At 66.8% G+C, this 13737-nt stretch overlaps 1 protein-coding gene across 1 annotated transcript; it reads right to left on the bottom strand.

Moving 5' to 3' along the window:
* Nucleotides 1-2484: 2484 nt before the first annotated feature.
* NKX1-1 (NK1 homeobox 1) lies at nucleotides 2485-5864 on the bottom strand. The gene is made up of 2 exons (XM_069595063.1): nucleotides 5417-5864; nucleotides 2485-3365 (listed from the first exon to the last, which is right to left on the bottom strand). Exons 1-2 carry the CDS (start codon nucleotides 5862-5864, stop codon nucleotides 2515-2517), a joined length of 1299 nt encoding a protein of 432 aa, XP_069451164.1. The 3' UTR covers nucleotides 2485-2514.
* Between the last annotated feature and the right edge of the window lie 7873 nt (nucleotides 5865-13737).

Genomic DNA, 13737 nt, shown 5'->3' with positions numbered 1-13737 from the left:
CTGAGCCTCATGGCGCTGACGGCAAAGTGGGGCCACAGGGGTAAGGTGCCAGCGGGGCCAGCATGCCCCCCTGCCTCCAGCTCAGGACCCCCAGAACTGGGCGGGCAGGGCTCCCTGAAAAGCCTCTTGGGAGTAAGGCTGGTGGGGACAGCTGGAGGGTCCCCAGGGAGGTGGTGTCTGCACCCCAGTTCCCTGGGCTCGTGGTGGATTCCATGGCCTGTAGGAGAGCTGGGGCGGGAGCTGGGCCTGTAAGCGCCTGCAGGAGCGGGCGCGGGCCAGGGCAGGGCCGCCCCACGCGAGCCCCACAAGTGAAGTGAAGTCGCTCAGTCGTGTCCGACTCTGCGACCCCGTGGACTGTAGCCCACCAGGCTCCTCCTTCCAGGGGATTCTCCAGGCAAGAATACTGGAGTGGGTTGCCATTTCCTCCTCCACGGGATCTTCCCGACCCAGGGATTGAACCCAGGTCTCCCGTATTAGAGGTAGATGCTTTAAGCCCCGCAAGACCAGGCCTGTTCTTCCCAGTGACATGCTGCCCCTCGGGTGCTAGGAGGCTCAGACGGGCTGACACAGCTCCGTCCCCTCAAGGGCTCAGCGCTGAAGGGAGGCCTCCCCCGCCACACTTGTGCAGCAGGGCCTGCCCAGGTGCCAAGAGGGGCATGGCAGTGGGACCAGCTCGGGGCTAAGTCTGGGCCCCAAGGAGGGGGGCGGGTGGGGGCGGGACCGCTTCCCTTCCTCACGGCTTCCGACCTCCCCGCATCCTGAGCTGCGCCTGGTGACACTGGAGGGTCCAGAGGTGTGACCGCCACGTGTCCAGGTGACCTTGTGAGTGTGGGTGAGAGGTGGAGTGGGGAGAGGGAGCCCAGAGCCGCTGCCCTGGTGCATGAAACTCCTCCTTCCTGCCCTCGGTTCCCCAAGGTGGGCGTCGGGGAGGAGGGCAGGGGGTCCCCAGGGGATGATCGACCTGGCCCCTCCTCCGCAGTCCTGAGGGGGTGCCCAGCGCCGGAAGTGCGGGCTGCGGCTTCTTGCTAGGCAGCCCTGGGACCCTGCTTGGACTAAGTGCACAGTCACGCGGGAAGCTTGAGGCCAAGAGCCTTCGGGGCCCCACTGTCCGCTACCAGCGCCCTCCGGAAGCCAGGCCTTGGCGGTGGGACTGGGGGCGCTCACACTCCTGCAGCCCCGTGTCCTGAGATTCGGGCCTCTCAGCTGCCTGCAGGTTGGGTGGAGGAGCCCTTTGGTGCTGACCGCCAGCCAGAGGGTTACTGCAGAATTCCCGCAGCATCGGCCCTGCGCAGGTGGGGCGCCCGGGGTGGGGGGCGGTGCTGTGGGTGAGGAGGGAGGCCGCAGGCCAGGGTGGGGGCTGCAGCGCGGGGCGGGGCAGTCTAGCCGCCCCACCCCAACTCCCGCCCCTCCTCCACCCACTGCCCACTGGAGACGCTGAGGGCAACGCTGGGCGCCCTCCTCCTCCCCCACCGGCCGGCGGTGGCTGTCACTCACTGGCCGCAGGGTCCTCTTGCTTCACGACCCCAGCCTCAGCCCCAGCTCTGGCCCCGTGGTCGGTGACCAGCACGGGGAAGAGTCCCTCTGAGAACACGGGAGTTGCTCACGGAGAGGAATGTCCGCCCGCGGGCGCAGGGCTCGGCCAAGGAGCAGCCGCGGGGCTGGGCAGGCACACGGCGCCGCCACTCGGTGTCCAGCGACCGTGGGAGCCCACCCTGAGTGCCGGCGAGGGGACCCCCATCACTGTGCAGCAGCGCCCGCATCCGGGGCGGCGCTCTCAGCCGCCTGCCTCCCCGCCCCGCACTCCAGGAGCCAGCAAGTGGGGGCTCGGCGCCGGGCTGCGGGCGGAGAGGCGCGGCTGCACGGGACCCCGCGGGCTGGGCTCAGGCGCCTCCCCGGAAAGCTGCAGACGACCCCGCCACCTCGGCAGTCCTGGTGCTCAGGACTGACGGGGCCAAGGCGCAGCGAGGCAGGAGCACGGGGTCGGGGCAGACCCGATCCCTGCTGCGGCCCGCCAGCCCCGGCCTTTCCTCACCCGCCAGGCGCTCCCCGCGGGGGGAGGGGAAGAGGAGGTCCCGAGGCTTGGGGGACGGAAGGAGTAGGGAAGGCAGGGGACCTGGTTCCCTGGGGCTGGAGGCTCGGCAGCGAAGGTCGCAAGCACGTGGGGGAACTCGGGGCGCAGGACGCGCGAGCCTGGCCACGGGAACCCGGGCCGGCGGGGAAACGGGGGCCCACGGCCCGCAAGGGGCACCTGGGTCGCGCCAAAGTCCCTCCCGAAGGGCAGCGAGCAGCTTGAGGGACGCGGGCCTCCTTCGGTTTATTGATCGGGTAGAGTTCGGCAAAGTGCTTCCGAGCGGACCGAGCTCGGCCCCAACGCACGCGGACAGTCGTTTATAAATTTAAAACTCTTCTGTAGCAATCGGCTATATACAGAGTCAGCGACCGCGGCCTTGCCAAAGAGCCGGCCCGCGGGCGCCCTCGGGTCCTTGGGCCGCCCGGTCGGCCCCATGGCCGCGCTCAGAGGTGCGGCGCGTAGAAGGCGGGCGCGCCGTAGGTCTGCGAGCCCAGCACGAAGGGCGAGAGCACCGTCGGGCTCGACAGGAAGGGCAGCTGCGCGGCGCACACCAGGCCGCCGGGGCCGTGCGCTGGGTACCCCGCCGGGCCGTGCATGGCGAGCGGCGCGCCCACGGGCGGCGACGGGCTGAGCGGGCTGAGGCCGCCGGGCAGCCCCGCGCCCGGGCCCGCGCCCCCGCCGCCACCGGTCGGCGCGCTGGTGTCGGCGCCGGGGTTCTGCTTCTTCCACTTGGTGCGGCGGTTCTGGAACCAGATCTTCACCTGCGTCTCGGTGAGGCTCAGCGACAGCGCCAGGTTGAGGCGCTCGCACACCGACAGGTAGCGCGTCGCCTTGAACTTGTTCTCCAGCGCCACGAGCTGCTCGTAGGTGAAGGCGGTGCGCGCGCGCCGCGGCTTCCCGGACTTGGAGTCGGAGCCCGTGCGCTTCCGCTTGGGCTTCGCGGCCGCCGCCGCCGCCGCGCCCTGCGAGGCCGTCCCCGCGCCCCCAGGCGGCGCCGCCGCCGCGGCTCCCTGCGGGCCCGGGACTCCGGGCGAGGTCCCGCGGGGACCCGGGGCCGCGGCCTCGTCGACGGCGCCTGAGGGCGCTTCGGCCTCTCCCTGGCAGCCCGACCCGCGGGCCCCGAGGCCGCCGCCGCCGCCTCCCCGCGCCTCCGCGCCGCGCACCGTCCCCGCCTCGTCCTCATCGTCGTCGTCGTCGGGCGCCTCGTCCCCGCTGTCTGCGCTCGGGCTGCGGCCGCCGCCGCTGCTGTAGCCGTTCGCCTCTGCCTCGTCCGCCTTGCAGGGGTCGCCGGCGTCTGTGGGCCGGGCGGGGCGGGAGGAGAGGGCAGTTAGGACCGGCGCGCTCCCTTCCGCCCTCGTCCCCGCCGTCCCGCGCCCCGAATCGAGCCCCCCTCTCCCGTTTCCGTTTCTTCTCTGCCGCCTCCCCGGCCCCGGGCGCTCTAGTTTCCCTGCCCGCTCCCTCCCTCCTCCTGTGCCCCCCACCCCCGCACTCCTCCTTTCCCGCGGCTCCTCTTCCCGCCGTCTCCCGGGTCTGCGCCTTTGCCTGAGCGGGGCAGACCGGACCGCCGGGCTTACGGCGAGGGGGAAGGATCCCATCGATCCGCGGGGCAGATACAAACTTAATTAAACTCATTTTGTGTAATGTACAAACTAGTTAACGGCCATTTAATTTATTTCGGCGTATATTACCCTCCAATTACCGCAAGGCTCCGGGCCAGCCAATTACTGAGCGTTTAAGAGCGGGCCGGACCAGAGGCCTGGGGTGAGGGTGGAGCCCGCTACCGGAGGCGATTTCGGGGGACCAAAAACGCTGCCCTGGATCCATCCCTACCTCGAGCCTCGGGGCCTAGAACTTGGCCCCTGGGCTGAGGCCCCAGCGGGCCTGGACTGGGCCTGACCGGGAAATCCCGGCCTGGGGGCGGGGGTCCAGGGCAGCGCTGAGATCCCCGGGATGGAGTCTCCGCTCAGCCTGTCTGAGCAGCAGCCCCACATCCTCCAGGCAGAGCCCGGCAAGGCGGCTGCAATCCGAATCTCAGAAATTTGGAGGACAGCATCTGACCTGATGGTGGCCTGGTGTGGGGCAGGGGGGTTTCTAAGCAGCCCTGGCTCCCACAGGTGGTCGTACAATGAGGAAAGCAGCCAGGACAAGCCCCCAGCACCATGTCTCGCGGTCGGGCACCAGGCCCCGTGAGGGCGGCCCTGAGAATCGGAGAATAAAGGCCACATGCAGTCCTGGGAGACGCCTCCAGGCCCCCACGTACCCCTCACCGCGAGCAGAGGCTGCGCCAAGAGGAGCCGAGAGCACTTTGCTCCTGTTCTGCCCAGGGCTGGACTGAGGAAGGGGGCTGACCACCCCTCCCTGAACCCGGGGAACTGGGCCTTCTGACTGTTCCCCGTTTGAGTGGAGGCTCTATGTGGAAACTCCCAGAACCTCGCTGGGGGGGGGGGGGGAGTCTGAAGGGGCCCCTCCAGTCCGCCTGGGTTGTTTCTCCTTCATATCAGTCCAGCTCTGAGGGCACCCCAAACTGGAGGCCCCTCTCCTGGAAAGGCCCCCCAGCCCTGCCTGCCCCCTAGCCTTGCCCGCCTTGTGCACCTCTCTCTGCCAGGCAGAGGGCCCAGGAAGTTGGCTGGAGGAAGGGCCAGGGGAGGGGGCACCGAAAGCAATCAGGAGCCGGTCGAATGCAATTCTCGATCAATAGCGGCCCCTAATAAGTGTAATAGGTTTTAATCGAGTAATTATCCGAATTTTGACCCTATAATTTAGATGTTCGGGGGGAGTTTGCAAGGTGCTTGAAAGAGATATGCATGCAGCCGTAATGGGATATCGACCGGGCCGGGGCTCGGGCCGCCCCATTAGCGGTTGCTTTCCGCCGCTAAGCACATTTCCCCTTAACTGTAATCGAAGGGATTTAATTGTTTTTCCAGAGATAACCAGCGTTTTGTCACAATTAGTCTGATTTGTCCCCCCAAAAAAAGAGAGAGAAAGAAAGAAAAAAAAAGGAAAAAAATGAATGAAGGGCGGGGGCCTCGGGAGGCTGCGGCGGGAGTGGGGAGGTCACGGCGCGCGAGCCCGCCATGCCCAGGGCGCGCAGTGGCCAAACCTGTGCGGCCCGCAGCCCTGCGCCGGCCCGGGGAGCCAGCTGGGAGGCACCGGGCGGTGTGGGACCGGAGCCCGGCTCGGACGCAGGCGGCGGGCGGGCTGGTGCGGACCCCGCGCGCTACGAACTTTCCCACAGAGCTTGTCGCCGGGCCGGCCAGGTTCGCCGAGGGGTCCCGGGAGCGCGAACGCGTAGCCGCGGCCCGTGCCCCGGCCCTGGAGACCCGGCGCCGGCCCTGTCCTACTCACGCGGCGGCTCAGCTCCGGTCCCAGCTCCAGCTCCAGCGGCGACGAGGGCGCGGCGCTCCAGCTCCTCCGAGCGCGGCGGGCGTCCCGGGGCGGCGGGGGCTGGGGCGCACGGGGCGCAGGCAGCGGACGCCACAGGGCCCAGCAGCACACAGCGGCGTCTTCTGCTGTTGAACTTGTTGGGGTCCAGTATGTCCAGCACCGAGAAGGAGGTGGGGCGCGGCGGCGGGCCGGGCCGGGCCGCCCCAGCCCCCTCGGGCGCCGCGGGCACCGTGTCGCTGGCGGCGAGCGGCGGGGCTCCGGCCCGCGGGAAGGCAGGCATCTCCGCGCGCCCGTCCATGGCGTCCCGGGCGGCGCCGGGCGCGGGCGGTGCGGGCCCTGGGCCTGGCGCTGGCGGCGGCGGCGGCAGCGCGGGACCGTCCCCGGGAGCTGCCGGGCCGCTCGCGCTCATGCCGGCCTCCCGCGCGTCGGCCGCTAGGGCCCCTCCGGCTACTGGGCTCCCATCCCCGGCGGCCCGGGCGCCGCCGCTCGGTCCTGCGCCGGCGGCCGCGGCTCGGCTCGCGCCCCGCGCTCGGCCGGTGCTGCTGCCGCCGCCTCCGCCGCCGCCTCAAGCGCCCTTCGCGCCGGGCCGGCTCCTTTATGGCGGCCCCGCCGGCGGCGCCCACGCGCCCACTCGCCGCACACACGTGCGCCCGCCGGCGGCCGCGGGCTCCGCCGCCCTCGTTAGCGCGCGCGCCTAATTGGCTGCGAACGGTCCCGGGCGGAGGAGGCGGGCCCCGCGCGGGACACACGGACGGCACCCCGGGCCCGACCGACAGACGCGCAGCCCGAGGAAGAGTGCGGTGCGCGAGAGGCTGTCGCGGTTCGCTTCGCTTCCTCTCGTCAGGAAACACCGCCGGCCCCCCGGGCTTGGGGCGGGGGGAGGCAGCCCCCTTAAATAATTGCGGGGGCCCCGGGGCGCGCCCCGCGAGTTGGCTGGGGCATCCCGGCGGCTCGCGAGGCTACCGCGCCCCTCTGCGGCTGGGCGAGCCGTGCGGTCCCCGCGGGCCGACCCCCGGGGTCCCGGCCGCGTCGTCAGCCCTCTCTAGGGCGTTCCGCGGGCCTCGGTCCCGCCTCCCTCCGTCCCTCCGCTCGGGGTCTGCTCTCGAGTCTCCGGGTCTCGCTCGCTTAGCGATTCGGGCCGGCGTCCTCTCACGCCCCCGCCTCTTCGCGCCGTCAAATTAGGGCCCGGCCTCGTGTCCGCGCCGGGCGGGGCCGATGGCCCCCGGGGTCGCTCATCAGAAGTGGAATCGAACGCGGGGACGGCGGGCTGGGCCTCCCGTCCCCGCCCCAAAACCGGGGCCGAAAAACTCGTGCCAAGGGCAGGAGGCTTACACAAAAATCGATAGCCTCCCGGAAGGGGGAGCAGCACCGCAAACCCCCCTCCCCGCTCCCGGAGAAGTCCTTCGGCCCGGGTGTTACACGCGCGTTTGCCTACACCGCGAGGTGCGCACCGCCCGGCCCTGCGGCCCTCGAGGGGCCGGCCCGCGTCCGAGGGAGGGCCGCCTCTCCCTCCTCCCTGCGCCTGCCGACAAGCACACCGGCCGCCGCTGGACCCAGGTGGGAGCCGGCGGTGGGAGCGCGCGTGCCGGGTCCTCAGGGTGTGCGCTGTTGGTGGTGGGGGTGTGCGCGCGGGCGTGTGCACGAGCGGTTTGCGCCGCCCCACACTGCGGTCCCCGGAGCCTGCTCTGCACACAAGGACGGGTCCTTTGCAATTACCGCGGGCAATGATCCTTTGGAAGCAGAAATTAAAAGTTGGGAGAAATAATGGGGGACCGATTGGCTGTAATTTGGGCCAAGCTCGGACAGGCTGATCCTCAGGGAGGTGGGGGCAGGGTGGGGGGATGGGGAGGCCAGACGTCCCCTCCCCCAGCCCTTCCCCTCCCCCGCGTGCTGGTCCGTCCGGAGATTCTAATCAGGCCCACAACACTGTGTCCTTCCTTGCCAGGACTTGATTATTCTTTATCTTTAAATTATAAATCACCTCTGGGGGAAGGAGGGTGGATAATCTCTCATCACAGAGAGGTAATTATCTCCTTCCCACCCCCACCTTCCTGGAGGGACTCTTACGCTCTCTCTGCCCCTCCCCCAGCAAAGTTTGAACATAGATGCGCACACCCGTTTGCACGCACTCACACACTCGTTCACCAGCACACACCACACACAGACACAAATCCATGAAAACGCAGTCACATCCCTGCAGCCAGCCTCACCCCTGCCAGCCAACTCCCAGCTGGCCTTGGTGCGAGGGGCACACAGGGACCTGTCCCCTGAGCTACTGCTCTGACCCCTCACCACCACCCCCAGGCACAGCTGCTGGGCACTGTCCTGGGCACCAAGGGGCAAGTCCCTTGGACTGGGCCCTGACCTGGTTCTGGGTGCCCCTCCAGGGCACACTCACACACATGCCTGGCCCCACCACAGGTCGCCAGGGGAGGCACACAAGCAGCAGTCAAAACCCCCACCCCTTGCTGGGTGGGCAGAGGGCGGGGCGGGCAGGAGCCTGCGCTCACTCTGGTTACACGCTCACAGGAGGAAGAGAGATATGAGCTCTCTCAATGCAACTCTCATTCAACATGAGCACACACGTGGAATGGCGGCCTGTGTAATGCAGATGTAGGTAACGTATGGTGATTATCACTAAGCACAGTAAGTAGAATGCAGTATATTCCATATGGCATGTAGGCGCAACGGAATACTATACCGTAACAGACCACCACGCCGTGCTCCTCCCCAAAGCACACACACACACTCAGTGCAGCGAAGCGCTCTGCCCCGAGAGGTGAGGACTGGTCCAGGCTGAGGGCCACTCGGATGGATGGGGTGGACGGAAGCTCTGTGCCTGTCCCAGAGCATGGAGGTCCTTCCCTCCCCTTCTTCCGCCCGCAGCGTTCTGCTGGGAGCTTCGGCAGGAAGGCAGGGAAAGGATCTCGAAGTCTGTAGCGTGCAGTCCAGAGCAGCATGGGGCAATGGAGTGGGGGGGGTCCTCCAGAGTGCACGGGGGACCCCAGGCCGCTTGCCCATGGGAAGCGGGGTGCTGTGTGTGGACAGAGGTGGGGAGACGGTCCCGTCCTCGCCTGCCCCGGCCCTCCCCCATCTCTAAGGAACATCCGTGGTCGTGGAGATGTGCAGTACCCCCTCCTCTGCCAGACCTGGAGACGGCCTCCCATCTCCCCAACTTTAGCTCAGAGCGTCTGGGGCTATAAAGATGTCCTTTTGCTCCTAATCACAATTGATTGTCAATTAGACCCTCATTTGCGCAATCTTTGCCCATCTGCCATATCGGGTTATCTCCAAGCCACCAGCTTCCCTTGCGGGGGCCCCAGGTGGGGTGAAATCAGGGCTTGACGTGGGGACGGCTCCACCTGCCCGGTGGATAGGAACCCCCCTCATTGCTAAGCCCCACACTCTGCACATCTGTCAGGACCAGAGGGGGTCACTGGCGCGTTGGTTGGTGGGTTGTCAAGGCTGGAAGCAACATGGACAAAGTTAGAAATCTGGGGAGAGACTGGTGATAAAAGGCCTTCGAAGTGGACCTGAGGGCACGTGTGGGTGGGGGCTGAGATTACGTGGGAGAGGGGAGGGCAGGGTGCGCCCGAGGGGGCTGGGCGAGCGCTGAGCTCTCAGCCCTTTCTCCGCCGCCAGCATCCTCGCGTTTGGCCGGCTTGGGGGCAGCAGCAGGAGGAGCAGCCCACCGTCTCTGCCATTAACCCTTCATGCGCTTGTGAACCCCTCCTCAATTTTTCATCTGTGAATTGTGGGAGTTGGATTCCATGTGACCTCTAAGGTCCCCATATTCTCCCCTCAAAGGGTGAAGGATGGCAGAATTACAGCCTTCGCTGTACTCGGTGGTGGGGGGGGGAGCTCCCTTCTCCTGTGGCAGCAGTGCTTGGGGGTCTCCAGGGCACATGGATAAACAACCCCCGCTTTGAGTGATGTTTGGTTCATGCAAAACGCACCCCAGCGCTGACGGCCCAGGGTCCTCCCAACATCCCCACGAAGGACACAGCAGGGGTGGCCATCCCATCCACAGGTTAGTGTCAGTCGCTGAATCTGGACAGGGTCCTCTGCTGGCACTGCGCCCTCTCTGAGCAGGCGCCTCCCCGGGCACCTGTGGGGAGAGTGCAGGCGGCAGAGGTGGAGGCTGGCCACAGAAGGCTCTGTGCACCCTCCCCCTCCTATGCACCCCAAAATACCCCCTGACAACGGCTTTGGGTCACCTGAAGTTTGGCAAATGAAAGGGGAACGCTCTGCTTCTTTGCTTTCTCATCTTCTCTGAGACCTCACCTGGGGTCTCCTGACGACTCGAGAAAGGGCACCCCACACTCAGGACACCAGAGGAGGGAGGGGGCCTATGCTGCTGCACGGAAGCTTTGGAACAAGGGGGACCCAGCCTCATGCAGCCTTGGCATCCAAGGCGCCTTCAGGACCGCGGAGAGCGCACGCCCAGGCCCGTGTTCAGGACCGCGGACAGCTCCCCGACCCCTGGCGTTCTGCCCCCGGGCAGCGTCCCTGGTGCCTGCGGCCCTTTGGCCGCAACGGCGCGTGGTGCCAGCATCTTTACTGGCAAAAAGGACAGGTAATCGGCCACCAGCTGATACAGGGAAGACAGTTCAGATGGGGTGTCGGGGGGTGTCCTTGCCCCAGCAGACCCTGTCCCTCCAGACTCCCCCTTGAGGCCACTGTCCTCTGCAGCCACTTTGCCTGTCACTGTCCATCCCTGCAGGGCAGCAGGGGCTCCAGGCTTGATCCTGCCCCGGGTGGCCACCTCCCCTCCCTGTCCACCAGGGTCCTGCCAGACGCAGAGCTCCAAGCTCAGGCATTTTCAGTCAGTGCCCACCAGAGGCTTCTGGGATTTCTATGGATGCCCCCCCAACCCAGGGTCCCAGGAAGCCCAAGATCCCTCTGTCTAGGGGCGAATGCTCAGAAGACCCCTCCCAAGTGGACTGACAGGTGCCTTGAGCTCTGGGTATCAAGGTCCCCTGACGGTGGCCACCTCTCCTGCCCCTGCCACAGCCTCCTTCCGTCTGCCCCCTATCGTTCTAAAGCACAACTCCAATCACAGGCCTCCTGTTCCAGCAGCTCCTGGAGGCTGCGATGGTCCAGGGCTGACTCAGGGCTCTGCAGCTCCAATCAAGCAAGGCCTTCCTGACTGGGTCCTGTGGGTGGTCCTGCTGGCTCTTAGGCCCACATCCTGTGCCCAGAGCCCCGCTGTGCCCAGATGGTATGGCTGTGGAGTGCCTCTGTTGACGGTGCCCTTAGCTACTGTCCACGCACATCCTGCCTACTCACCTTAGTGGCGCCCCATCTGGAAGCTGCCTGACTTCCTCACCCGGAGGCGGCGTCAGCCTGGGGGCCTCTCCAAGCCCCAAGCGTCACACGGTCGTGCCTTAGCAAGTCATGGTGCCTCTATGTGCTCACCGCAGCTCTGGCCCCAGACTGTGGGCTCCGGGACATCATGTGTGTGGCTCCCTTAGCTCCCTGTCTCCCGTCAGAGCAGATGCAGGATGCAAAAGCAAAAGCGGGTTTACGCTGACAAGAAAAATTGGAAGGAGCAATGCTGAGCATGGAGAGTGTGTTTCCGCTCGTGCACTGCATTCACACCCCCGCAGCGGTCTTGTCGCTCCCCTGGGAACAGGGGGATGGCCCTGGCCACCTGGGTCTGTCCTCCACTGACAGTGTGGCCTGGCGCTGGTCAGGTTTCTGCCTGGTGCAGTGGACACAGGTGCTGCCCTGCCTGTTTCCTGGTTCGAGCAGCTGAGTGCGGTGGGTCAGGCTCATACGCACGAGCTGCTTGGGAGGCGCCTGTCCCAGGGGCCCCTCCTCTGGGGCAGGACTGGGAGGGCAGCGTCCTTGCTCTGACCTGGCTTGGCCTCTTCCTCTCTCCCGCCTGGATTTCTCCTGCCTCAGTAAATCCCAGGCACCCGAATAGCTGCCTCTGGCTCTGCTTGGGCCTCCCCAGGGGTCAGAGGTTGGAGATGGACCTGGGCTACTCTGGGCTGCCTCTGCAGGAGGGTGCACGGTCGGCCTGTGGGCCTGCTGTCTCAGTGCACAGCTGGGTTCTGGAAGCATCTGTGTGCATGCCCACTTTCACAGTAAGCCCTCCCCTCCCCCAGCCCCATCCAACGGGAAGAGCTCCAATGAAACCAGAAACGTCACGTCAGGGGGTGGATGGTGCAGCCCAAGTCCCCTGCCCTTCACTCTCCCTTCTAGCAAGGCCTTCCTTTGGGGAAAGGATGCTCACGCTGCTGAAGCCGGCCTTGGCCGCGTTTGGCCATGTGACCTGCAGGGGCAGAAGTGAGCAGGCCTCCTGACTCAGGCCTTCAGAGGCCTCCTGTTCCCGCCTGTGACCACTTCCAATCTTTTCCATCAGAACACGGTCCAGGGCCCTGATGGCCCCTCAGCTGGTCCTGGAAAGGAAGGTGTGGAGGCCGCCTGAACCCCACGAAGGCTCCTGGCGGGGGTGGCAGTTGGCAGCAGGTCCCGACCCACCAGCAGGAAATGGATGGCCATGCCGTGGGCCACTGAGCACGGCGGGGTTGCTTGTCACGCAGCAGGGTGGTGGCAGCAGAGCCCTGACCGATACAGTGCAGCCCTCACAGCTCACACATCAGGGCTGAGAGGAGGTGGCCTTAGCCCCACCCACCCGTCTGTCCCGCGCTTCACCCACCTGGCTCTCCCGTGGCTTCTCTCTCTGCTGTCCAGCAGCTGGCCTAGCCACCACTCAGCCACCCCTGGGTCACAGCCTGGCCCGCCCCCAAGACCTTCCCCTCATCACTCTGCGTTCTCTGCCACAGGCCTGACGGCGTGCCTCGGGCTGGGTCTCAGGGTAGCAGAGCCACGGGGAGGGCGGGCGGTGACCGAAGCCTGAGGGGTGGAGGGCGGGTGAAGGCGGTGGGGGAGGAGGTGCCCCTCTTCCGCCCAGAGGAAGCGGGGCAGGGAGCGCGGAACCCAGCTTGGGGCGAGGGGTGGCCGAGCGCGCTGGCGCTCGGGGTTGCGGGGGGCGGGGGCCAGGGACACGGAAGAGGCTCGGCAACCGAATTCACAGGAGCCGCACTCAGGGGCCTGCGGCCGCGGGGCGGGAGGGCACGCGGGGGGCGGTCAGGCGGCTTAATGAGCTTAATTGAGGTTAATGCCTCTTGCGCGGCTCCCTGATTATTAAATTATTATTATCACGCGCATGAATCATAATTAGAAGTTTGAGTAACGCTACAGGGGAAACCTCGGAGCAGCGACTCTGGCGCGCGGTGACCTCCTGCGGCCCGGGGCGGGGTGGGCGGGGTGGGGGTCGCGTGCCGGGTCGAAGGGGGGCGTGCCGGCGGCAGGGGTCGGGGGTGCTGTTTGTTTGCAAAAGGAAGTGTCCTAGGGTGGCGAGCGTCGTCTGCGGGAGTGGAGGCGGGGGTGGGGTCGTGCGCGGGGGAGGGCGGGGCGCGCGCGTGTCCGAGGGCTGTGGCGCGGTCACCGGCAGTGCCGTCGCCCGGGCGGGGCACCAGGACACTGGGGTGTAGGGGGACTAGCCCCCCGCGACCGCCACGGCTCCCCCTGCCCTGCCAGGGTTTGTGACTGCACCTCCCCTCGGCCCCCAGGAGGCCCCCAGGCACTCCCCGTGGCCGCGTCCTAGGACAGCTGTGTGACTCACACGTGTCTCTGCATGTCTGCCCCTGTGTGTGTGTGTGTGTGTGTGTGTGCGCGTGTGTGTGTGTGCGCGCGCGCGGGGTGCACATCTTGCGCGCGGTGTGGGTCCAACCCTGCGTGTCTGCAACCGGTGTGCGGAGGGTCCAGGTGGAAACACCCCAGGAGCGGGGTTGAAGACGGGGTTGGGGGAGGGGTTGGGGGCCTTTCTAGGCCGAAGCCAGGCAACAGTAGGTCTGAGTCCGGAGTTTGATTCCAACCCCTCCGCCCGGTCCTCGGGCCCCGCCCCCTGCAAAGCTCCTCCCAGAGAATCCGGAGGAGAGAAGACGGGCCGGGGGCGCTGGGGAGGGTCCCGGGGCTGCTCTGCGGGAGAGAGGCCCCGTCCCCTCCCCTCCCCTCCCCTCCCGTCCCCTCCCCAGCCCCTCCCCAGCCCCTCCCCCTCCCCCCTCCACTTCTCAATTTATTTTCCTGTGTTGCAGAAACATATTGAAGGGGAAGAAAAGGAAACATTAAGGTCCACTGCGAGCCGCACAGCGGTTTAACGATTTCAAATGAGCCCCGGCTTGGGTGAGGACCTGACAATTGGCCGTCAGGATGGCAGATGACGGCTAAAATTACCCGGAATCAATATTCTCACCGGGTGTCCCGGGCTG

This window comes from Ovis canadensis, chromosome 6, assembly GCF_042477335.2.
Source record: "Ovis canadensis isolate MfBH-ARS-UI-01 breed Bighorn chromosome 6, ARS-UI_OviCan_v2, whole genome shotgun sequence".
Lineage (NCBI taxonomy): Eukaryota > Metazoa > Chordata > Mammalia > Artiodactyla > Bovidae > Ovis > Ovis canadensis.
The sequence above is the reverse complement of the archived record's forward strand: the minus strand, read 5'-3'. Positions and strand labels throughout refer to the sequence as shown.